Source organism: Marmota monax, unplaced genomic scaffold, assembly GCF_021218885.2.
Source record: "Marmota monax isolate L192 unplaced genomic scaffold, Marmota_monax_Labrador192_F-V1.1 WCK01_AAM20220418_F8-fsc00274, whole genome shotgun sequence".
Taxonomy (NCBI): Eukaryota; Metazoa; Chordata; class Mammalia; order Rodentia; family Sciuridae; genus Marmota; species Marmota monax.
The window spans coordinates 573974-600881 of NW_026694547.1; the positions used below are offsets into that span (position 1 = coordinate 573974).

Sequence of the window (26908 nt, forward strand, 5' to 3'; positions counted from 1 at the left end):
TTGCGTCTTCTGCCATTTTTTGGTTATGAATTTCCATATTTTTTTTACCAATTTAGAAAAGCTCTTTAGTCACACTAATTATAGTGATGATATTGTATCTTCTGGCTCATTTTCTCTAGTTTAATCTTTCTCTTTTAACATCTCAAATGTTTGTTTTTATCTTCTAGGAATTTTACATTGTGTATGTATGTGTTGAACTAGGAATTGAACCCAGGAGCATTCTACCACTGAACTATATCCCCAGCCCTTTTTATTTTTTGCTCTCTGAGACAGTATCTCACTGAGTTGACCAGGATGGCCTCAAATTTGCATTCCTCCTGCCTCAGCCTCCCAAATAGCTGGGAATAGAGACTTGAACCACCACACCTTGCTGGAATTTTACATTTTTAATATGGTCAAATTCATCCCTCTCTTCTTTGTATTTTATGACTTTGTTTTAATGCTTAGAAAGCCTTCCTTATCCCCCAAATTTAGAAGTATTCAACAGTCTATTCACATTTCTGTGAACATTTCTGTTATGTTTTAAATTCCTTTATGTGTAGTAAATTTCCATTCAACTTTTGGTACCAAAATGTTAATGAAAATCTATTGGTTTTAACTCATTTCTTTCTCCAACATCATTTCTAAATAACTTCTCAAATGTAATGGAGCAATTTGGTGTCATTCATAGGAATCAGAGAAAGTTCCCATTTGCAATCTTGGCAGATAATGGTATATAGATTGTTTCGTTGTGAGGGGAGGATTGACCAGGCTGATTCTACTGTGTGGAAACCCTTCAGGAGAAAAGTAAGTGGATACCAACACCACCTCTAACAAACCACCTCTCTCTCCAAATCTGGACCAACAAAACCTCTATATTTCAGACTCAACAAACAAACAAAAAGAGTAGTTCAATATAATAGTGATGATGGTTGACAATTATGATGGAGGTAATAGTAAATGATAAAGCCCAGCACAAAGATAAGTACCTTAAGATACATTATCTTATTTAATCCTTAAGAGAACTCTAGGATAACTAGAGTTTTATTACACTCAACAAATAAATTAAAGCACAGAGGGTTTAGATAAATACCATTCAAGTGTCAGCACTGGGGTTCAAACCTAGGTTTTTCTAGTTCAAATGCCTGTGCTTCTTACACAATTATACATGTATCAAAATATCATATGTTACCCCATTAACATGTATAATTTTTATGTTTTTGTATATCAGTTAAAAATAACTTTAATTTAAAAATGAAAACTAAAACTCCACTTATATATATGTGTGTGTATATATATGTGCATGTGCATATAGGTAAATGGAGATATATGTATATATGTATATATGTATATATACACATACATACCTATATGCTTGTTCTTTTACTACAGTCACTTCCTACATAAAATAGAGAGACTAATCTGAGAATTCAGAGAAGACAGCCTCCAGTGGAAAAGTTATGCAGGAAGTAAGGGAAATAAATTTTTTTATTCTAATTTGTATTCTTAGTGAAAACTGAGAGAACATTGCTTTAATATAACAGGAGCTGGTTGCCATGAAAAAGAGCCACATTCAACAAGAAAGAGTTCTTGGATAAGAAACACATGACTTCCAAACTAATGAAACTCAATAGAGGCAGGAAATCACAGATTTGGCACTCCCCAAAATGGAAATTGTGCATTAGAAGATGGGCCAGAAGAGTGCTTTCAAATCTCAAAGGGAAAAATGTAGGTAATGCAATGAAATGATGAGGAAATAGAGAGAGACATCGAATCCTTTTTCAGAACATTCAAAAAAAAAAAAAGAAAAATCACCATGTAATAGATGCACCAGAGCAGATGATGGTGAAGAAGAAATAAGCATAAAATGCTAGAAAAACATTTTGCAGAGCAGAAGAAAGGCCCAAGTCAAAATTCAACTAATTCACCAAATGCCAGAAATATTACTTCAAGGGGGAAGAAAACTCTAGATGTATCTTGGTTAAATTTCTTATATTCAAAGATTAATCCAAATAGGTATAAGAATTATCTTGAGAAAAGAAATGGGTCTCTGGGAAAGAAAGGTTGCTTTGCCTCATGCTTCACATCTTCAACACTCAATGCCAATAAAATTTGGAGCAACAGTGTAACTGTAGTGCATCTCAAAAGGTCTACATCTGGCCCAACAGGCATTCACAATGGCAAAAGGAAGTCATTTCTAGCCATATAATGACTGGAAAGATCCAACAAATACCCATTCTCTCTTTTTAAAAAAATACCACTCAAAAATAATTCTTTCAAAAAGACATAATTTTTTTATAAAAAGGGAGAAATATTTCCTTATGTCCTTGCAATAGAAAATGATTTTTTTAAACATGACATCAAAACCTCTAATCTTCAAGGGAATGTTGATAAATTGGATTTTATACACACACACACACATATAAAAATAAGTCCAAGAGAGAAAAATTCAAACAAATAGGAATGAGAAAGAATTGTAGATTGAGATCTCAATCCACAATCTCAGGTGTATTTTTCTATAAGTGGACTCTATTCTTTGAAAGCCATTCTATTGAGTAGCAAAAACATAATCTTAATCATTTGAAAGTTATCTCCTTTCCTTAAATTGGGACTCGGTTTTCTTTGCCATCCTCTGATCAGAAGCCTGTGTACAGATCCTATTTCTGGATGTCAGTTTATATAGGTTGCTGTTGCATGAACCCTCATTATAGACCACAAGGCTTTTTCATAAGTGTTTTTTTTTTTCCTTCCTAACTCAAATCCATGCTTCTTTCAAGTGCTAGGAGGTAATTCTACATGTTGTAAGCCACTCCAGATTATAGGTGACTCATTTGTACCTGTCAAAAATGCTCTGACAAGTAGACTTCCTGGGGAACCCAGAAGTCCCTCAAAAGTGGTTGAAGAGATGCTTCTAAGGCTGGCTCGTCTGTCAGTCAATTGCCTGGACCTACCACAGCTCTTTCCATTACAAAGATCCAAGCCTTACTGACCTGCAACCGTAGACCCCCTTTCCTTCCCTTGGGGAATTTTGTGGTGGAGATAGGATACATACGTGCCTGGGGCAAGGAGTAAAAGTCCCCAGGAATTGGAGGAACAAAGAAATTCATCACTGGTTCACCATCCAAATCTCATTTGACAATACATGCAGGCAAAGGGCAGAAAGATGATTTTTTTAAGGTTATGTAATTTTTTTAATTGGTTGTTCAAAACATTACAATGCTCTTGACATATCATATTTCATACATTTGATTCAAGTGGGTTAGGAACTCCCATTTTTACCACGTGTACAGATTGCAGAATCACATCGGTTACACACCATGTTTATACATATTGCAATACTAGTGTCTGTTGTATTTTGCTGCCTTTCCTATCCCCTTCCTATACCCCCTCCCCTCCCTCCCATCATATAATCGTTCATAGCATTCCCTTATAATCTTTTAAAATTCTTGTAAGATGGTAGCACAATGTTCTTTTTTTGGGTCCTGATTCTACTTATTAGAATCTCCTCTGTTTTTTTTCCCCATTGGTCAGTCTAGCCAGTTGTCCATTTTGTTGATATTTTCAAGAAATAAATTTTTGAGATTGTTGATATTTTTCTTTTCTATTCTGTGTTCCTTCTATCTCTATTATTTACTTTTATTATTATTATTATCTTTCTTTAATTATTATTTTTGGTTTATTATTTGTTTGATTTACTCATCTTTTTTTCCGCAGCTTTTTTTTTAGTCTTTTTAAAATTCTTTATTTTTTTTTAAATTTTTTATTGTTGGTTGTTCAAAACATTACATAGTTCTTGATATATCATATTTCACACTTTGATTCAAGTGGGTTATGATGATTTTAAGAGAATATTATATATTCTGTTTCAAAAACAGATCTTTATTGAGTAGGCACCCTCTATAAGCATTGTAGTAGAAGAAAGATTGCAGAGACCAACAACAGTTGCTCCACAGTCTTTCCTTTCCCCTCTTCACAACCCTGCTTCCCACCCTCCTGTTCTATTACTTTCTCAGTCTTTTTGTTTCTCTTAGTATCTATTGAATATCGCTCTGTCTAGGATATCACACCAGCCCCTCCCAGTCCTACCCTCCTCATGTTAACTGCACCACCATCCTCAGCTGCACTGTCCTAAAATGCTTTCAGCTTTTTGCAACATGACTTATCTCTTTGTCTTCATCTGTATGAATTCCTCTGATGGAACTCATCTTTCATGTGTCAAACAAAATGTCTAGTAGACTTTCCCTCCCCAACTCTCCCAACGATGTTATTGCCCGACCTCTCTACCCCAACAGCACCTTATATTTCTTCCACAATGACTCATAAACTTTTTTTATTGCTAATGATATTAAAAAGAGCTAAGAATGATTGAGTTTTACTGTTTGTCAAGAACTGGGCAGAGACAGTTGAAAATACTATCCAAGCAATCTGTATCACAATTCTGAGAGGTCAGTAGGATTGTTCACTCCATGTCCAGAATTATGGCATGGGAAGTTTTCTTGATGTGTTTAAATTGTATAAATGGTAGCACAGGATGCAAAACCATGTCTATTTAATCTCATCCCCTTCCCTTCTCTTTTTCTTTCTCTCTCTCATTGACTCGTCACCTGGACAAGGACTCCCCCCCAAAACAATCAATCTAGGCTGAGGTTGATTCTTCATGAGAATTTTCACCTCCACTCCCATCAATAGATTTCTGGTGCTAATTCTCTTAGTAGTTGGGTGGCTAGTAAAACTGCCATGACTTCTGTCTCTGACAACGTTGGGTCCTGTCCATGTGGTGAGCTTCAACAGATCTTACATTGTCCCGTGTACTTGCATCTCTATGTCAGTTCTTTGTCCCCTTTCTAGTGTTCCAACTCTCAAATTTCCCTCCAAATTTTCTTTCTGCCCATGGTAGACCACTATCCCTGCATGTTCAATAGCCACAGCTGGTTCTCATCACTTCTGCAGCAATCTCACACAGAAGCTGTTTTGATCTTCCCTTTTCCATAGTTCTTGGGATTTGGCATAGGATTCAAATCCTTCATGCTCCTAATCCTGCTTCTAGGCCATTGTTATTTTAGCTTCATGTCAGAGTTCCTGCTTATTAGAAGCATAGGCTATGGGGCTATGGGGCTCTACAGCCTCCCTCTGTCCCCAGTTACTTCTCCTCACCCATCGACAAGTTTTGGACTTGACTTGACCTACTTATGCATTCTGCATCCTGCTGCCATCTTGGATTATGTTGATGACCCCACAAGGCAGGGCCACCTAACATGCTGGTTTTACCTTGTCCACCCCAGTGACTTTCACATCTGACTCATTTGAACTAATCAGCCCAAGGCATCCATTGGTCTTCATGTAAAGCTCCTCTTCTGCGAGGCTGAAATTTAGACATATTATTCTAAAATCATAATCTGTCCCAGAAATATTCTTGCTTATTACCTTCCATGCAAAGTGGAGTATGGGAAAGGCAGTACAGCCTAGTGACTCACTGGGATTCAAATCTTGGCTCTACCATTTACTATATGCCGTTGGGCAAATCATTTAACTTTCCCCATTTACGATAAATGTAGATTATGGTTGTGTGGGTTTTCATTGCTGTGACCAAAATAAGACAAGAACAACTTAGAGGAAGAGAATGCGCTTTTGGATCATCGTTTCAGAGGTTCAGTCCACGGTTGGTCTACTCCACTGTTCTGGGCATGAGGCGAGGTGGGACATTGTGATGGAAGGGCCTGGCAGAGAAATACTGTTGTGCTCATGGCAGATAGGAAGCAGAGAGAGAAGAGGGGAAGGGGCTCCAGGATGAACCATTCCAGGATGTCCACTCAAACTAAGATAGATTGATTAGGTGACAGCTCTCACAATCTAATCATTTCTTCTCTGAATGTTCCTGTACTAACCCAGAAGTTTTTGTGGCACACCTCCTATCCACATAACAGCGCTAGAATTTCTCGCCAAATTTAGAAAGTTAAGTAAGAAATTGTATGTGGAATTTGCTTATTTGGAACCAGGCAAGTTACATGATAAATAAATGTTAGCTACTATAGGGGGGTGCCTCATGACAAGCCTTCTGTGCTACAGTGTTCTGTTTGAGAGATTTTTATTAGTGTGAGGATTTCTCACTTTACTGACTCATTTGATTATGTAGAGTTAAGACAAACAGGTCCCTGCTACTCCAAGGACAGATGTCTCCATCCCCCAGATCAATATAGATCATTTCTCTAAATAGCTCTAGCTATAGGAAATGTTGCAGAAGGGTAGATCAATTTATATATGAATTCTAGAGACTTTGAAAAGGGAAGAGACCAAGAGGTCAAGCCCTTGACTTAAATGGAATAAGCCAATCCCCCCAAAACCAAAGGCCAAATGTTCTATCTGATATGTGGATGTTGTGCCAACATAATAAGGATCAGGGAGGAAAGAACAGAAATTCATTGGACAAAGGGGAATGAAGCAAAGAGAGGAGGGATGGGACTAGGTAAGACAGTAGAATGAATGGGACCTAACTCTCCTATGTTCATATCTGAATACACAACCAGTGCAACTCCATATCATGTACAACCACTGGATGGGAAGTTACACCTCTATGTATGGAAAATATCTCAACGTACACTCTACTGTCATATATATCTAAATGAACAAATAAAATAAATAAATAAATAAATAAATAAATAAATAAAGATCTAAAGTTAAGAGACCTTTCAGGGGGTAGTAGGTTGGATCTACAAAAGGCCTGGTGTCAGGCAAGGGGATGAGGTTGCTTCTTCAATTACCTTGTAGTTGGAGAGAGAGAGAGAGAGAGAGGGAGAGAGAGAGAAAGAGTGTGTGTGTGTGTGTGTACTAGTGGCTTTGACCCCAGAACCATGTCAGCTGAATATTTTGGGAGAAATGAAAGTAGACAGAGCTTCTAGGTCCTTCTGTTAGCTCATATTTAGGTGACCGTTGGCCCTGGTTTGCTGAAAAACAGTCCTGGATAGGCCTGCTGTCTTGGCCTCCTGTTGGATTTAGCATTTTTTCTGGACAAAAAGTATTGTGCTCTAGATGACAACTTACATGGTTGACCCCAATGGACCTTGTCCTTGCCAGACCCTGGGAAAGAAGCTGTGTGAACCCTTCTCAATTTGATATGCCACAGAGGCACAGAGGGCTCCAACGCTGCCCTAAACTTGGGAAAATATCAAGAGCACAGGCTTTAACACTGTGTTCTGGGGGGACATGCCCCTCCAAGACCAAGAGTTCTCCACCTTGGGGAAATGCATGCTTACTTTGGCATGGAGGTCACTGGCCTGAGTAGGACACCAGTGGAGGGAGATCACACCTTCTAAGGAACCCCTTAGCTGTGAGCAGTAATCGGTAGAAAAGCTCTGGACTTCCCTCTTCACAGTTGTGACACCAGTTCTCTAACCTGGAGGCCAGGAGACCCTGAGGCCCTTCTCCACACAATTCATTTTCATTGATTGTTGTAAGATTCTCCTGTCTCAAAGAATATACAAGAAACAGGAACAATGGATCTCTCTTCCTCTTCACCCTTGGACTTCCTCTTTAGTCATATCCTGAATTACCCAGTTCTGGTTTCTTGCTTTCTTATCCATCCATTCCTGCAGCATCCTACATCCTCCACTCACCTCTCCACCATCTCTGCATCCACTCCTGGGCTTTTAGGTTGTGATGGGACCTCCCACTATTGTGTAGAGGACTTGATCTCCAGTCAGTTTCCCGATTCTACCCAGTCACCCAGTCAGCTCTCTCTCTCAGTCTCCATAGCTCTTAATTCAGCCTTTTAAAATTAAAATGTACACACATCCATGAGCATCATCTCTTCATCTTGTTTTAAGTCTGAGATGGAAACCACCATCTGAGAATTCCCTTATTGTCCTTCCTCCACACCTACACTACCTGTACACACACCTGTATTTCCACCCATTCTCCTCTTTCTCTCCGACCATAACTATTTCCTTCCCAAAGGTAAACTAACCTGGACCTCATTTTCTACTACCTTCTCTCCCCCAGCCCCCTCCCTTTTTTGCACTAATTCTCATTAGCTTTTAAATCAGTTCATATTTCTTTCCTCTTGAAAATCAGTCTATTAAGTGCTTGACACCGTGTTATGGCCTTTTGTGTCTTCCTGCCACATTGCCACACTCCTTGAATGACATGGTCTCCACTTCCTCACCTCCTTTTCATGCTTATCTGTGCTTACCTGGCCTTACCACTGCATCCAAGTTGCCTCTCTCCTTGTTTACCAACCACTTCCTTAAAATTAAATCAAAAGAACCCTCCTCACTCCTTGTCACAGCCCTTATGTTAGAGGAACAGAGTACGCAGAAATAAAAGCTCCCAATTGAAAATTTCTCCTTGCTGGTGGTAGGAATGCCACCCTCTCCTGGTTTTCCTCTTGGATTTCTAGCCACTCCCTTTCTTCCTCTTTTGCCAATACCTTAAGTGTTGAGATTGCTCTTACTCCACACCTTGTATAGTTAGCTCTTCCCAGGATTTCACTGAACATCTGCACACTGACCACTTCCACGAATACATCTCCATGGAAAGACTCTGGACGTCAGACCTCTCCAGTGAACCTCTTTGACTTCAGTGTTCCATGAACCATGGACACTCCAAAGTCAGAGTCATCGTTTTTTTTTTTTTTAATTAAATAACTATTCTTCATCCTGAGTCTTTGGCCTCTATGAGTGGCGTTAATGTATACCAAATATCCAACTCTCCTTACCCCAGACCCCAAACCACCTTCCCCTTTACCATCCACATCCAATGATTATGCCCCATCATTTTTATCCTATCATTATGTTCCCAGACTACCGTGATGGCTTACACTTGTCTGGTTGACTGCAACAGGCTCTTAAGTCACTACTTTCACTCTTGCCCCTCCCCTGTCCTTCAATTCAGTACATGAGGTCACTCATCATTTCCCTGTAAGTTCTCTCAAGTCATTCGAACAAGGAGGGCACCTAGGATGCATCAGATTCATTCATAAAAAGTGTACTGGACTGCCCTTCCTTCATCCTTCCTACTCCCGTCCACATCATACCCAGAGTCATGTTACTAGAGTGTGAGAGTATACAGAAATAAAAGCCGATAAAGATCGTGGGTTGGCTAAGGTGTATGGGAGTTTTAGTGGGCATATTCACATAGCTTGACAATCTGTTTTGCAAAAGTAGTAGTATGACCGGAAGGCCATATTGCTTTTGCACTCTCTGAAGCTTTTCTTTTAAGGGATGGAGGCTCACCATGGATACCTGATTTCTCCCTGCCCACAACAAGTGCCGCTTCTGTCCAGAAAAGCTTGTCATGATGACTGAAGAAAGAGGTAGAACAACAAAAAAAAAATGTTTTCTCCACTCTTTCCTTATTTACAAAGGGCTTCTGTATCTGGCCATCAAAACAAATCCTAAAATTCTGACAGTTGTTTTAAGTTACAGGAGATACAGACCTCCAAGTGATAGACTACTGCCCTTGGACCATGGAGAAAAAGATAAGAAACTTTGCATGGAAGATAGCTTTTAACCTAAAAGGCTTTCTTTCCCTTCTGGAAAAATGAAGACCCTTTTTATCCATAGCTAAAAGGTTTCTAGTTTGAGGATTGGGAGATTCACATTGTCTTTGCTTCTGTGAAATGCAATCATGCAATAAGTGCAGGCATGGTGTGCAGTGCTTAATATCCGGGCTTTGGAGGAGGGCAAATCAAAAATCTGACTGTTGTCTCTGCCATGTTTTAACCTGGGGGATAGTAGAGGATAGGAAAGGCAGCAGAATACAGCAGACGCTAGTATGGCAATATGTAAATCAATGGATGTGTAACTGATGTGATTCTGCAATCTGTATACGGGGTAAAATGGGAGTTCATAACCCACTTGAATCAAAGTGTGAAATATGATATATCAAGAACTATGTAATGTTTTGAACAACCAACAATAAAAATTAAAAAATAAATAAATAAATTATGTAACCTTACACAATTTGCTTAGCCTCTCTGAGCCTCAGTTTTTTTTTTCATTTGCAAAATGAGAATAATAATGGTACCACTTCATCAGGCTGTTGTGAGGATAAAAGGAAATGATGCTTGTAAAGAGCATAGCACAGTTCCAGGGTCAAGAAAAAAAAAAGGTTGACATCTCTTTAAAATAAACATTTTATTTAAAAATATATGCTTTTATTTTTTTTTCTTTTTTTAAAAAAAGAACACATGCCAACTTTGGTACTTTAGCCATTGCTTCTTTGCTTTTCCCAGTAATCCACATTTCTTTCTGAATACACCACCGCACAGGGGTTTGCAGACAACACATGCTTGCTCCTTTGTTCTTTACAAAGTGCCTCCTTGTGTTTCATTGAGGGAGAATTTTAAGACCCAGCAATCGATTGCTGTAGTTCCTCACCGCAAGACCATTGGAACTGAGCTCTGGGGAGCAGTGTGGGTCTTGTTCCTTTGGAAAACATTTAAATAGCTTCTAGGATCCCCATGTCTATACCCACTTTCCATAAATACCTGGGAACAGTTCAGTCGTCTATAGAAAACACATCTTCCCAGTATCCATGAAGGGAGCATGTGGTTAAAATAAACACAAGAGAATTCTAGGGGTTTGTTTGCCTTAATCCACAGGGATTATCACTGAATCCTATAACCGGAAGGGAACTTACTCACATATTGTTGGATCCAATGAATCTTAGCACAGTATCCCTGGCTGATAACAACAAAAGTTTTTAAAAACCCCTCCCTGGCTTGAAATTTCCACCCCCGCCCCCCAGACAGTCTCAGCCTAGCCAGGGCCATTGAATTACAACCAACCAACTCAGTGCTATAGGACTATCTTGTCCCAGCACCTGGACTCTGTTAATAACATCTAATAAAGCATCAGCAATATCAGCATCTGAGCCGCCCCACTGGTTTATAATTCGATTTATGGGGAAACTAAGACCCTAGACTCTTTCTACTCCAAGTTGTCTCACCAAGTTATCTCACAAAATGAAAACCCTTTTCATCCTAGCTGAAAGGTTTCTAATTTGAGGATTGGGAGATTCCCAGTGTCCTTGCTTATAGCAAAGGCAACTCCTTACTCATTCAACGTTTGAACAAACTGTGCTGAATCAATCCAGTATTGGATACCTCATGCTTTGCATTCAGTAGGCATTAAATAATTATCCAATGGATGAGTAAATTTGATGTGGGAGTTTTCAGCCAGACTGCTCTAGAAGATTGAAGTTATAATAAATAATTTTTTAAAAGAACTATCTTGAATGCTTGGCTAGGTGTTATTCTTTTTTTTTTTCTCTCAGATTGGAAATCACTGTTTTTGAATGGTGTAAGACTCTCACTTTACAGACCTTTGACAATTCAGGTGAAGGCTGTCTTGCTTTCCACCAGTACAGGTGCAATCACTGGGTTGTTAAAAATGGTTTCTCATTTATGAGTTTGCGATGCAGTTTTCATAATGCAATATCTTAGCTGAACTAAGAGGTTCATGGATCAGTAAGTTGGGCTCTTTTTTCTTCCCTCCTTCCTTTTTTACTTCTCCCTTTATTTTTCCCTTCTTTCCTCCTTCCTTTCTCCTTCCTTTTTCCCTCCCCTGTTCATTCTCTTCTTTCTCCTCTTCCTCTCCCCCTCCGTCTCTTTCCCTCTCCGTATCATTTTAAGAGGCAGTGTCATTCCTAAATGAGAATAGGCTTACTGAGAGAGCTTGTGTAAATACATTTTCTGATTCCATTAGGTAAGTACGAATCAAGTGGATCGTGACCAGATTGGGAATGGCTACAAAGGTCTGCATCTCTGCATCACCATGGTAGGTCCAGGACTCTTAAATTCACATGGTCATCTTCACCTTTAAAAGCATTAAGACACAAGAATGTGGTCACTTCTCTGTATACCTTTTTTTAGTCATGCCCAATTTGCCACCACAAAAGAGGACACACCCAAGAATTTAAAATAAAAATCCCCAACAAGAGACAGATGGATTAACATAAATTATCTGATTGGATGCAGCCATCTTCATCATTTCCCACTCAAGCATCTCCAGTTTTCTCCCTCCAATTCCCTGACACAGGGTGAATATGGCATGTGCAGACTGTGGGAGGCGGTTGAGACCACTTATCTAGGGATCTGCTCTTTTAACTGTGTTAGTTTGTGGTAGCAAATAGGAGCCATTTTATCTATTGTCTACCGTGAATCTTGTATTTCAGTCTTGAGGAATATGCAAAAACACAACCCAACGTAAAGGCACAGTCTAGCCAAGTACAGAGGTCTCCTAATCAGATCTCATCCCTCAGCTAGAAATTCCCAAAGAAAAAGAACCATTAACACTCAGACCAGGTCTTCAAGTCGGGATACCATGTGAGTTTGTTTTCCAAAAAGGAAAGAAAGGGGGGAAATAACATACAAAAGTGGACCGAGCAGCAAGCTTCATCAAGACTCAAATAAAACATCATCATCTGAGGAATAAACCAATGTGTGGAATGTGTCAATAAGGTCTCTTTCTCATAGCTTCATCAGGATTTTTTCCCTCTAGATTTTTTTTGTTGTTCTGATAACTGACATACAAGCAAACTAATAAAATTTACCATGCAGATCTTCTGAAGCACAATGCAGATCAAGGAATGTAAGATGATTTTCATGTTCTTTTTATGGACTCTTCTACAAAAGACTGTTACCATCCGCAGCTGCTAATAGCAAAGCCGTTCTGTCTTTTCACATCCATATTCGTTGGCAAGAGGAGCTTGTTCATGGTCAGCAAGTGGCTGTGAGTCACTGGGCTGGAGCCCTTAGTCATACACAGAGTGGCAACGTGTAGTCTGGTTAATTAACAGGAACACGTAGTGAGAAAGGCCAGGTATCATTCACAGCAGATTGAGGGTTAAAGGCTTCTGGTATGGAACTCTGTAACACTGCTTTCAAGATACATGCACACACACACACACACACGTGTATGCATATATATGTGTGTGCATGTGCACACACATATAACAGTCTCAGCCTACAAATGTATAGAGCAAGATGTGTGTGTTGTGTGTGTGTGTGTGTGTGTGTGTGTATCCTCCACCCCAGATAAGATCTGGCAGCTTTCAGAGTAGCAGTCACCCAAAACACTCTGTGTTCACACAGTTTTTACAAGTTAACAATGGAATGACTTCTAAATCTTTGGTTTAGAAGAAACCAAAATGAGAACTTTTTAACATCACAACATTGATTATGTTCTCTATAAGTGCACAGTGAACAACATTTTTTTTTTACAAAAGAAGAAAACAGTGACTTAGTGACTTAAATTAAAAAAAAAATAAAACAGCAATAGCTACTTTCTACAGCATGCAACATTATAAAATGGTGACTGGAGCCACTGTGAGCCTTAGAGAGACTGTCCTGCAAATCAAGTTTTTTATTTTTCTTTCTTTCTTTTTTTTTCCCAGCTGCCTTCCAAAGCACAAGAGGTAATGAGGAATGCTCATTATCGACCATGGTCTTTTGTTCCTTCCATTGCTTTCAATATGCAATTGTGCTTTCTTTCAGAAACCCAGACCTGAAACACTCTCTCCTGTAAATATCATCCATACTTATCTTTACAATATAATGATTTCCAATTTTCCCAGAGCATCACAAATCTAAGATTGCTTGCAAATCACATGAGAGTAAGAGTGAGCTTTGTGACCGATGGGCCAAGTCACCAGTTTCTTCCTAAGGAAATTCTTGGCACTTCCTTTGGCAGCAAACTGTGCAAGAGCATGGGTTCTACAGGAGAACCTGGACTTTTAACCTTTTAAAACATGGCTTTATTAGGAGTGTGGAGCTTGTGAGAGCAGAGACATCCTCTCCTCCCAATACTGGGCCAAAAAAAAAAAAAAAAGAGATCTTCAAAAAGAGGAGTAAGAAAGGGCTGATATCTTGAAAGATAAATGGAGTGGGAGAAAGATAAACTGAGGTGGACCCCCTTTCCCATCATAAGAACCAGAACAAGAGCAACATAACAACAATAACAACAAGTTGGACCTCTATGAGAACAGTCCTGTAATAGCAATCCATGGTATGCATTCCTAGGAGGTGTGAAGAATGCTGTTTTCTGTCTAAATTATCCCTGATAATGGCTTCCTGGGTCTAGAGATACCTTTCTGCCTGCCTATCTCTAGCTTTTGGAACTAAAGGGGTTTATGTAGGAGAATCTGAGAAATCTTCTTCCATGGTCTTCTTGCTTTAAAGTTCTCACCTATTACACAATGCTTATCAGCACCCAGATGGAATGACTGGGTTACTGGCAGAAAAAGAAAAAGAAAAAAAAAAAACAGGTCTAAATGGAATTCTCTGGACTCAGTGCAAGTTAGTTGTTATCAGTGACCACACAGTCCAGGATTGGAACCACTCCAGTGGGGACAGTTTTAGGGTGGAAGGACATTATGTTGATTTTGCTTTCCTGGGAATGAATTGGTTCTGTCCTTCTATTGCCTCAAGGACTCCCTAACTGAAGTTGGACCTTGTTGCTCTTTTGAAAGACAGACAATGGAGACGTTAGAAGCAGCCTCCACCATCCATATATCTTCCATAATCTTTTAAGGGCTGGCTTCCTCATGCTCTCCAAATACTTTTTTTTTAATAGTAATTCTAATAAATTCATGACAAAAGCTCACAGTATGAGCTTCTGCTCCAATAATGCCTGAGAAAAACTATGGGCTAGAAAAAATATTGGTATTCAAAAAGGCAGTGAAAAAAAATTTTTTTTGCATCTGTACTCTGAAAATGCACATTTCTGAATGCATTGCTGAAATTATTAAACAGTTACTGAATGTTAGTAAATATAACATATATATTTTTAAAAAATGACTCCTGCTTATTCTTATTGTCACAGAAGCTTCCATTGCTTCTTTTGGATTTTCTTCTTTTTCTTCTTCTTCTTCTAGATAAGGGAAGTACTTAAGGGTTTTGTGATAGATATCCCCCATGGAATTCCTACTGGTCTTTCTGAGCGTTGGCATTCTACCACTGCTGTAAGTGAAGGTCCATGGGAGAATTCAAATTGAGATCTGTGACATCCAGGAAATCAATGTTGAAGATGCTGGGGCCGCTGGTGGCAAGGGAGCTAAAGCCAGGTGTGGAGCTGGGTGGAGTGAGGTCCAGCCACTCCATGGTTTCCCACGGAGATTCTGTGAAGCTTAACTGCAGCCCACTGCTGTCCACAGAAGAGGGTGAAAACTGTGTTTGCATCGGGGAGAGGGGGCCGGGCAAGATCTCATGTGCATTGAAGAGGTCTTCTGCAGCCTTTCCGGAGAAGCCATCCATGATCCCATCGAAAGCAGGTTCCTCGTTCCCGATTTTGAGAAGGGCGACGTCGCTCATCTTTCCTAAGGGGCTGTGGGGATTTAATAAGACTTCCAGGTGCTCCTCGCTGTCGGCAGCATAGTGATCAAAGGAGAGCTGTCCTCCTGAAGAGGCTGGTTCACAGGAGGCCGAGGGCTTGGGGAGGACCACAGCAGGACTTCGGGAAGGCCCCGGTATCTTTGGGACTTTTTGAAGACATGAGTGATCCTCTCTGGCATCAGCTGGCATTTCTGTTGGCAAAACACAATGCAAATTGTTATTCAGCATGGCATACGATGTGATAGGTGATGGCTACTTCTCTGATCATTATTCCCCTCATTCTTCAGTAGTTTTGAGGGGTCCACCCCTCTCCACAGGCCCAGCCTCTTGACCACCCCTCTTCATCTGCTTTGATGCCTCTAAACCCTGATCCCCAGCCTTTGTGCCACTTCTGCGTCTCTCGTTCTCTGTCACTGCAGCATCTGTCCATCCTAGTCTCTCAGTTCCTTGTCTGTCCCCTCAGTGATGCCTGTGTCCCCCAACCGTTACACACACCTTGGATCTTGCTCCCGCCTCCAAACAATGCATCCCTCTGAAAGTTCTATTTCAAGCAAAATTTCCCATTCTCTGTCCCTCCTGCCTCAACTCTTCTGCTCACTTATTAAGTACCCCAGGACAAAAATTGTGTTGAGTGACTCCAATCTGCTGACCACCATTTAATCACTGTCCATCAACCCTCCATGCATCATACCCTCCATGCATCATACCCTCCATGTTATCTGATCCATCATGATAGTTACCTTGGTCCAATACCCTCAACCTCCTCTCTTCTGACATTTTACCATACTAACCTAGCATATCAATGTTAAGACTGGATTAGCCTTACCATTGGCTTTCCCTGAATTGCCTGGATGTTTGAATAGAAAAAAAAATTACACAACTAAGCCGATTAGTTTTATTTTGAATTCACAGTCTTAAGCCCACCATTAGCATTTACACGGCCTAACACTCTGCCCATGTTTCTCTAGTAAACCCAACTCATTCATGATTAACTGGAGACTGTTCATTCCTTGCCTGTCCCATACGACTCCTTCTCCACCCACATTCATGGGTGACCTTTCCACCTACTTCATTTAAAAAAGGGGCATCTGAGGGCTGGAGATATGGCTCGATGGTAAAGTGTTTGCCTAGCATGGTGACATCCTAGGTTCCATCCCCAGCACTACAAAAAAAAAAAAAAATGTACTGATCACAAAAAGGGAGGGGGGCTTCTGATATGAACTCTCTCTCATCTTTCCATCATAAGACTTACATGCATATACACACCAGCACATGCACATCTCTCTCATCTTCTTTCTTGTTCCAATAGGAAATATCTGTTCACTTGCTATCCACCCCATAGAGGAAGAGACTTTGTCTAGTGTACAACTGACCCTTAGCATGGTGCCTAGCTACTCCTTCTCTGCGTACTCTCAAACTTTCATGCAATTGCTTCAGGGTTCAGCTCTGAACTTCTCTTTACACCTACACATAATCTCTTTTGGTCCTCCTATTCATTTTTTTGTGCTTTTAAATGCTAGGTGCATACTTCATAATGTTTTTAAATCAATAAATGAACGAGTTGAAAGGAGGCAAAAAGAACAGGATGATTATTTTTTATTGTTAACCTGAATAACATTTAAGCATGAATGGACCATCCAGGGGAAGATTACTAATTGAATTTCACTTTGAGTAGGTAGCACAAAACTTTCATTATCTGCTTGGTTCTTTTTCTCTTATCATTAAGAAGACAGGGACATTGAGATCAGGACTGTAGAAAGAAATTATACAGCAAGAGAAAACATTTAGGGAAAACAAAGATGGGGTTGAAAAGTGAAAACTTAAAACGATGACTGCAAAGTGTTCCTCGGATGAAGGCAGAGAGGAATCATCCGCTAAACTTCTTTTATCTGCTCCAAAAGGGCACCCAAAGCTCAGAGGAAGTGACTCTCTACCTGCAGCCCACCTGGTGCACCTGATTCAGTGTGCACTTGACCTTGGTCCTGGGCATTCTTTCTCTAGAGTTTAACATAGGTGCAGAGGACCTTGATGGGACACAAGGCAGTCTTACCTCCACTCTCAATGAGGACATCCAGGAGTTCATCCATCTGCTGACTTCGAGTCATTTGCTGTTGCAAATTAACCAAAGGAGAACGGGGCAATTAGAAGGCGTTTACTTATGCAGAAAGGGGTGGCACTATAGGTTTTCAAACTAGATTTGGCTAAGTATTTTTTTAAATAGTAATAAAATACAAATAACATTTAATTTATAATCTAGAACATTTTAAGTGTACCATTCAATGACATTAAGTACATTCACATTTTGGGGGGGCAACCATCACCATCATCCATCTCCAGAACACTTTTATCTTACAAAACTAAAACTCTGTACTTATTAAGGAATAACTTCCCAGCCTGCCCCTCCCCTAGTCCCTAGCAACCAACCATTCTACCTTCTTACTCCATGAATTTGACTATTCTAGGTTCCTTATAGAAGTAAAATCGTATTGTATTTCTTCTTTTGTGACTGGCTTATTTCACTAAGCATACAGTCCTCAAGCCTCATCTATGTTGGGGCATGTGTTAGAATTTCCTTTCATTTAAAAATTTTTATTCCTGGTATATGGCATTGAACTTAGGGATATTTAACTACTGAGCCAAGCCTCATCTATGTTGGGGCATGTGTTAGAATTTCCTTTCATTTAAAAATTTTTATTCTTGGTATAGGGCATTAAATCCAGGGATATTAAACCAATGAGCCACATCCCTGGCCTTTTTATTTTTTATTTTAAGACAGGGTCTCACTAAGTTGTTCAGGGCCTTGCTAAGCTGCTGATGCTGGCTTTGAACTTGTGATCCTCCTGCCTTTGTCTCCTGAGTCACTGAGATTACAGGTGTGTGCCATGGCACCTGGCTCTTTTAATTTTTGAAGACTGAATAATAGTCCATTATTTGAATCTAATACATTTTGTTTATTCATTCACCTGTTTAGATGAACACTTGTGATTGTTTCCACCTTCTGGCTAATGTGTATAACACTGTTATGATCTTGGGTAGAGTGGTGAAAGGTTTTTGAACTGTTCGATTAACTCTCATTGTAAATTTTAGGCAGGCGATCTACAGGATGAAATAAGCCACTACAATAAGACAAGGAGAAAACAGGCAGAATGACTTCCAACACAGAATATGCACTTTAGAATAAGTTTGGTTGTTTTAGCCATTTCCATCCTAGGAGCAGGGTCATCTTAAATACAGAAAAAAAATACCTTTTCTCACTCTGAAGTGAGAATCTCTCCCTTATTTGACCCGCGTGGAACCTGGCCCACATTTCCTCAGTTCCTCTTTGCAAAAGCTTGAGGAACTGGTAGAGCCTTGTAGAGTTCACCTTCTCCCCTCTGCTCATCTGAGTTGTTAAGTGCAATCTTAAAAGTCCACCCTGCCTGACCTTTTGCTTTTCTATCGAAATCGTGAAGGATCAATCAGCTCATGTTTCAAAATTCAGGGGAATGAAGTGGAGATATAGCAAGGGCAGCAAAGCATCCCTCTCTCCCCTGGGAGTTCAAAGCCAATATACATGGGCATCAATAATCAATACAGATGGGAACACTGCTCCAAGACTGAGTCATTTGCTAGTCTGGATGGCACCACATGCTACAAGTTCTGGCAGGTAATGTAAACGAGCCAAAAATAGAAGAAAGAGAGGAAGAATACAGAGCACAGCTGTGGCTCAGAGAAACACGGGGTCCTTTGCTTTAGGTCATTGTTGTTTGGCAGCAAAGTGGATCCCATGTTGGCAGATCCCCTAGTTTTTCAGAACTGTGAGAAAGCCTTCCTGATCTATAGCACATCTCTCCCAAAGGAAACTTACGGACAACTGGCCTTGCTCTGGGATACCAGTCAGTGGGCAGCAACCAAGGCCAGGTTCTTTTCTGGACTAAGCACCTCCACGCTCAGACCCTCAATTTCCTTAGGGGATTGGCTCAGGACCTTTACTGGATACCCCAATCCCCAGACACTCAAGTCCCTTGTATAAAATCATGTAGTATTTGTATAGAACCTACATACATCCTCCTGTAAACTTGAAATCATCTTTAAATTACTTATATTACCTGATACATGTAAATACCATGTAAATAGTTGTTTAGGGAGTCGTGCACAAGTCTGTACATGTCTTTACAGATGCAGGCATCACAGGCCTAAGGTTACATGTGAATGGGACGTGAGGTGGATGATGCTCAAACAAGTGTTGGAAAGAGATGCAGGTTCTATGAAGTGGCTAGCGCAAGGTATATATCACTTGATTTACTTGGAGTCTATATAGTGCTTGGAATGTGGCCAATTCGAGATTGTTTTTTTTTTTTTGAACTTTCAGAAATTATTTTTTCCCAAAGCATGTTTAATCCACAGCTGACTGAATCCATGACATAGAAGGCTGACTATATGTTTTTCTTTTCTTTTTTTAAAACTTTTTGCTTATTTGTTTTGTTTCGTACCAGGGATTGAAACCAGGGGCACTGAACCACTGATTCACATCCCCCCGTCATTTTTTATATTTTATTTTGAGACAGGGTCTCCCTAAGTTGCTGAGAGCCTTGCAAAATTGCTGCCACTGGCTTTGAACTTGTGATCCTCCTGCCTCAGCCTCCCCAGCCACTGGGATCATAGGAATACATCACCACACCAGGCCTGTTCTTCTTTTTCTTACTTTTGAAACGTTCCTAACACCGATGAAAGTAGAGAACACAAGGGACCTCCCTACATTCATCATTCAGCTTTAACAACCATCAATATTTTGCCCGGACTGTTGCATTTTAAAGCTCGGAAGAATCTTAGAAAGTATTGCCTTGACAACTGTTCTCACGTCTTGAGAACCTATCATGTGCCCAAACAATATGGTAAGTGTCAGATTATGTAGAATCCTTACAAAATAAATATGGGCCCTCTTTATAGAAGTTGAGTATGTGCCCATCCTTCGTGGTAGTGGCAGGTGGCAGAGTTGGCTCTGAGGCCAGGAATCCTGGATGCCAGCCCAGCCTCTTCTTTCTGCCTCTCTCAGCTTCTAAGGCTGCTCCTTGACTTATAATGGGATGACATCCAGATAAGCCCACTGTCAACCGACAATACCATGAGTCAAAAATGCATTTAATACACTTAACCTGCCAGGCCTATTGGCTTAGCAACACAGCACGCTGGAGGATGAGTTGCTTTCCATCATAACTATGGGGCTTACTAGGAACTGAGGCTCGCTGCTGCTGCCCAGCCTCGAGAGAAGATTGTATCACATCATCAGCCCGGGACAGGATCCAAACTCAAAGTACAGTTTTGAGTGCAGTGGACAGTGTATTGCTTCATATACCATCATCAAGTCGAAACATCTTAAGTTGAACCATCCTGAATTGGAACCATCTGTACACGCATATAATACCATCTACTCTTAGTGTGTACTTTGTTCATCCTGTTGGGGAGGCCCTCAGCACATTCCACGTCAGAATTTACAGACCGCGTCAACTTTAACAATACACGACAAAGGGCCATTGAGTCCCTCTGACCTTCCATAAGAGACAAACCATGTGATTACCTGCTTGACTGCATCTTCATAGGAAGGAGGCTGTGTTATCTCGGAAACCGTGGAACTGGACTTAGGAAAAGTTGGGGATGCAATCGAAAACTTGGGCCCCGCCTTATCAGAAGGGTGTAAACCAGCCATCTGTGTGTCACAAAATACAGAGGAAAGGCATTCAATACATGGATGAGAAGTGGTACTGCTTCTGTTCTAGAATCTACAAACTACTTAAAAAAATAAAAATAAAAATAGGGCTGGGGATGTGGCTCAGTGGTAAAAGCACTTGCCTAGCATGTGTGAGGCTCTGAGTACAATCCCCAGCATGCCCCCCCCCAGCAAAAAAAAATTAAAAACAATAGATCTAAGACAACAACAACCACAACAGTATCTAGCCAGAGATTACATAATAATAACTAATTCTAATTTATCAACAACAGTATATATTCCTGGGAATTTATTGCTGGTGGCATTATAAAGTGGAAACCCTAAATCTTTATTTCCCCCTCTAAAATGCACCCTGTTTCTTAGGAGAAAACAAGAAAAAACAAACAAAAACAAAACAAAACAAAACAAAAAACAAAAAAGGGAAATCAGAGTCTAATCCAACACAAAGGAATTCACCAACCCAGGAATTTCCAGAGTAATTCATTCCCCAGGTAATTTCATTCCAAGTGTGCATTTGCTCCATTAAGGCATTGCTGGGGTCTCTGAACCAGCTTTGTTTATTGTAAGTATGTTCTCCTGTGGGGTACCTGGCCCGTGTCAGGGTCCCCCTCCCTTCTCTGATCTGTGGCACGTGGCTCTTTTGTGTCATGACTAGCTTATTTTTGTTTCCCTCTTGCTGCCTGATTGCACCTTGGAACACCCTATATCCTGGATCCTTCACACCCCTGGTTTCTTCTGCCAGATGATGCTCATCATTTCTGCCTTTTGCCACAGAGATATGGTTCTTTCCATGAATCCCTGTACCTTGTCTTTCCTCCAATATTCTTTCCCCATACCCCTCAGTCTTCAGCTTCACAGAAACTGGTTTGTTGCCCAAACTGCTTTGCAAACACACCATGCCATTTTCATCACTGTGATTTCTGGAATGACTCCCAGCAATGATCCCCTAGGAGATACTCATATTTGTACATCCATTTCAAGGCATTTCAAGTGGACCCATTTCTCTATGAAATGAAATTTTCTTCTGCCTTGGAACCTCTCATCATTTGCATTGGAGGACAGGGGAGGGAGGCACAGAAGAGAGAAGAGGTGATACACATTTCAGGTCTGAACCTTTCCCAGGTACTTACCTTTGGCTGTACACCTGGGCTTTTGGGGCAAGGGTTGCTCCCAGCACCATGACTGCTATCTGTTTGGGCTCCAGAGAAAGGTGGGTGGAGGCTGGAAGGCTGGGGAGAGAAGCTTGGAGGATGGCCATCGTGTGCCCCTGAGTTCTGTAGAAAGGAAGACGTACCAGCTCAAGGTCAGAGGTGTGCTCTCCTATTGCTTTTGCTGACACTTCTGCTCCCTGCTCAGTACTCCTTGGAGAATTCTCTTTACAGGAATTACTAAATCCCATTAGCACACGAACTTGTGCCTAGATTCTACCTTTGCACTTTTCACATATTGCTCATGAATTTTCAGTGCCTCTCACAAATTCCAGCATAGGATCTCCACCTCTAATGTGGATAAGTGTTCAATTTGCAATTTGCTTCTGGTGCTATTTACTTCTCTGAAAGCTTAAATTCTTACATAGAACAGGAACAACACATCAGTACAGTCGACCTCACTATCTTTATTCCTTTATGTCCTTTTCTTCCTTCCCTCGCTATTTTAATGCTACATTTCCGGTCAAGTCTGACCCATTAATAAAAACTTCCTAGACCTTTCTAATCTTTTATGACCAATCTTCACCACCCCTCCCCCCACCAACTTTGTGCAGGATTTAATGTTATATTCACAGTCATCAATATTGTTACCCTTTTATCAGGAAATTGTTAACATCTTCAAAGAGTCTTTGTAAACCATAAATCACTGTACAAATATTAGTTCTTATTCATAGCACCAACATCATCCAAATTGAAAACTATGGCCCAGAGCTATGTCTCCAGAGCTATTTTTTTTTTTACCATTGTTGCCTAGGACATTATGCATTCCATAAATATTTATTAACAGTGATGATAATCCATTGTAGACCCAATAGCCCCCAGAGCACTCCTCAGGAATGAGTATCACTCATTTGAATGTGTTGTTTTGGTAAACTTGTACCGATGTATTGCCATTATCTTTAGCCACACCTCATATTACCAAGGTAGCAATATTGCAATATTTAAGTGTGAAAAGGACATGAACTTTAGAATCAACTAATCCTGATTCATGTGATGCTGGGAAATAGGTCTAATCCCCCTGAGCTTCCTTTTCCTCAATGATGACTAAAGAATTACTTACATGCATGCCTCTTAATACTTAGCACTTGGCACATATCACATTAGTGGTTTCTTCCTTTCCTAATTCCAGAACATTTTCATAATATAATTTGCTTTCTCAAACTCATACAAACTTTCTCAATCATTCTTCAGTTTCGTGGACAAAAATGAAAGTCTTTGCTGATCATGTCGGTCTAGTCTTTGAATTACTCCTTGAAGTCTACAACTCTTCTAACTCCTAATTTCTGAACATTCCACACATATTCCTATCTCAGGACACATGTTCTTTCTATTCCTCTTTTACCTTCAGTGACATCACCCAAAATATTCATGATATTTTCCTCCTTTAACTCTTTCAAGGTTTTCCTCAGATGTCTCTGGCCCTTTGATTCAAGGTTACAAAGTTTCCAACTTCTCAGACAAACACAACACTCTCTCTGCTCTTTCTCTATCAGATGTATCATCTTCTGATATTATATAATTTACTTTAAAAAAAATTTTGCTTATTGTCTTCTTCCCATGAGACTAGAGATTATTTGGCCAGTTCAGCATTAACCTCCAGTGGCTAGAATAGAGGATGGCACATCTTAGGTGCTGGGTAAATAGTTCTACTATATAGACTATAACATGGAAAGAAGAATAGGGTCTGGTAACTTCCTCTTCAACTTGCTTGATGAAATGATCTGGGCTATCATAAGAGTGATTCCAAGCAGTCCTGAGAGCAGTGGTCAGCAAACTATAGCTATCAATTAAATTGTGCTTACTGCCTGGTTTTGCAAATAAAATTTTATTGGAGCCGTATGCATTCATTTACAAGATATCTATGGCTGCTTATGTGATGAAAGGGCAAAACTGAGTAGTTGTGACATACAAAGCCCCAAATATTTACCATCTAGTACATTCTTTTAATTAATTAATTAGGTACAAGGGGTTGATTTCAGAAGCACTTTACCACTAAGTTGTATCCCCAGTCTTCTCTAATATTTTATTTTGAGACAGGTTTTGCTAAATTGTGGAGACCCACCTCCAACTTGTTATCCTCCTGCCTCAAGTCTCCCAATTCGCTGGCATTGCAGGTTTGAGCCAGGGGTGCCTCGCTCCACCTGGCTGGTTATATAACAAGTGTGCCAGCCCTGTCTTAGAGGGTAAGTGAACCTGGTCTACTGTGGAGGCTTGTGGATTGTTTCTTTAGTAGTTGGAAATTTGCCTTCCAACTTCCTGAAAGAGGTATACACTGGGTATGCGGCAAGGTGTTCTTACCTGTGTGGTGCACACCTGGCTGATGGGTGAGGAGACCCTGTGCCCTTCTCCCTGCGCCCCGGAAGATGAGGGTAGGAAGTAATGGTTGTTGGGCGATGGGGGCAGACTGATGTGTTGCGGGCTTTTCAGAGCTCCCAGGGGCGAATGCTGCGGAGAGCACTGGGGACTGAGAAACGTGGAAGAAAGTACGTTGGTTTGACCTGAGGACTCCACACAGTGAGCGTTTCCAAGGGGCAGGAGTGGAGCCGCTTCGCAAGCGGGGGGTTGACTCTCGGAGCTGTTTTGTCCTTTCACAGACACTTGTTGGGATGCAAAAGGACAGCTGGAGACCGCATCTTCCTGCTTGATGGGGGCAGCTAAGAAGGACAGGGGCTTCTTCTCCGAACAGTTATTGCTTTTCTGCTTCTGAAGCTGCATCCTCAGCTCTTCCACCTGCCTTTGCTCTTGCTGCAGTTTCCAGGTCAGTTCATTGATCACCTTCTGCTTCTCCACCAGCATCTTGTCCTTCTCGGAGTCCAGCCCGTCCAGCTCGGAAGGACCCGAGCCCCCATTCAGGCTGCTCATGAGACTTTCCTCCGTGCAGACGTGCACTGGGGACGGGTGCAGACCAAAGGACGGAGAGGCGTCGGTGAAGGTGTCCGGCAGGGACCCGGCCACCGACAGGTCAGACGAGGCGGGGGAGATTGGGGGGCTGGAGCTGGTGCTGCCGAAGCGGTAGAAGCCATTGGATAAGGCACTGGTGGAAGGGGACGACTGGTAATTGGGCAGCGCGTTGGGTGTAACGGGAAAAGTGACAGTCGTTATGTCGCCGAAGTTGGGTACAGAGTTGCCGGAACAGTCCTGAAAGGGTCGAAGCCGGTCCATAAGAGCCGTTTTGGTGCCTGACACCGGCAAGCCCCGTATCCGAAGCTGTTGTCTTAATTCAGAGACCTAAAGAAACCAGGACGCTGTTAGTGTGCTGTCTAATGACAATGTTTTTAAAATGTCTCTTTATTATTAAATTAGTTTTAAAATGTCATACATGGAATTTTATAATGTCCACTCCTCTTTTTTTCCCCTGCTTCTTCTCAATATCCCCTCCCACCCTTGATATAAATTGGTTTTGCACAATTTGAATGATTCCTTTTGACTCTATCATATATACAGGTGCTCCTCAGTTTATGATGGGGGTGATGTCCTAATAATTCCACGGTAAACTGAAAACATCAGAAGTCAAAATGCATTCAAGGCACCTAACCTATGGATCATCTCAGCTTAGTGACAGAGGGTCAGTTCATTGCATTATTTCAGGGGAGACTCAGAGGTATGGTCGCTATTGTCACCCAGCATCTTCAGAAAGGATCAGACATCATATTGCTAGCCAGGGAGAAGAGTTCACAATTTGAAGTGTAATGCATACTGAACATGTGCTCTTTACTCAGCATTATAAAGTAAAAGAATCATAAGTTGAGCTATTTTAAGTTGGGGACCATCTGAACCAAGTGTTCATGGCCTGAGAATCATAGAGATGTAGATCTTAAATGTAATGGTAAAAGTCACCTCATCTGCTGCCCTTCCACCCCCATTTTGGTCCCTGTTCCCATTTTATAGATGAGCAAAGCTGTAGCTGCCTAGTGTAGACAGAGCCCTCACATGATGATCCCTAAGCACAGTTGAATTTACAGGACTTCTGGGCTTTCTGAGTCAGGCCTCTTCTCACCATATCTTCTTCCTCAAACTTAAGCATGCACTTGAGCAACTGAGGATGTGTGATAACACATACTCCACCTTGGAGTTCTGGTTCAATAAATCTGGGTGATGACTAAGATTTTGCATTTTTAACAAATTCCCAGGGGATATTGATGCTTCAAGTCCCTGGACCAGACTTTGAGAATCTCAGTTCTACATTAACATTTTTGTCTTAATTTTAATGATGAATGTTTGACAGTCATATGTTGAGGGAGGGTGGGAGGGATAGAGAGAGAGAGAGAGAGAGAGAGAGAGAGAGAATATGAATATCAGTCCAAACACTTACCCTACCTATTGCTAGCTCTGCAATCCTCTGTGCTTCATCCATGACATGGAAATGGTAATACCTGACTTATATATTTCTGTGAAGGTGCAAATGGCTTGAATTTTATAAAGCTCTTGGAATAGTTCCTAGTAAAGGCTTATGCAATGTAAGGACTTAATATTTTTCCCGTGTGTGTGTGTGTGTGTGTGTGTGTATTGGGGATTAAAAGGCACTCAACCTCAGAGCCACATTGCAAGCCCCCCCCCCTTTTGTATTTTACTTAGAGATAGGGTCTCATTGAGTTGCTTAGGGCCTCACTAAGTTGCTGAAGCTGGCTTTGAATTTGAGATCCTCCTGCCTCAGCCTCCCAAGCCCCTGGGATTTCAGGCGTGCAC

At 40.9% G+C, this 26908-nt stretch overlaps 1 protein-coding gene across 3 annotated transcripts in view; it reads right to left on the minus strand.

Annotated features, from left to right (window-relative positions):
• Positions 1-10090: 10090 nt before the first annotated feature.
• Myocd (myocardin) overlaps positions 10091-26908 on the minus strand; it is a 99977-nt gene continuing 83159 nt past the window's right edge. For all 3 annotated transcript variants that reach the window (XM_046420735.2, XM_046420736.2, XM_058571594.1), the window contains 5 exons: positions 24521-25450; positions 22145-22288; positions 20865-20993; positions 17358-17415; positions 10091-15498 (listed from right to left, as the gene is read on the minus strand). In XM_046420735.2, the coding sequence (XP_046276691.1) occupies positions 14927-15498; positions 17358-17415; positions 20865-20993; positions 22145-22288; positions 24521-25450 (1833 nt within the window). In that variant the 3' untranslated portion in view covers positions 10091-14926. The remainder of the gene's footprint in view (positions 15499-17357; positions 17416-20864; positions 20994-22144; positions 22289-24520; positions 25451-26908) is intronic.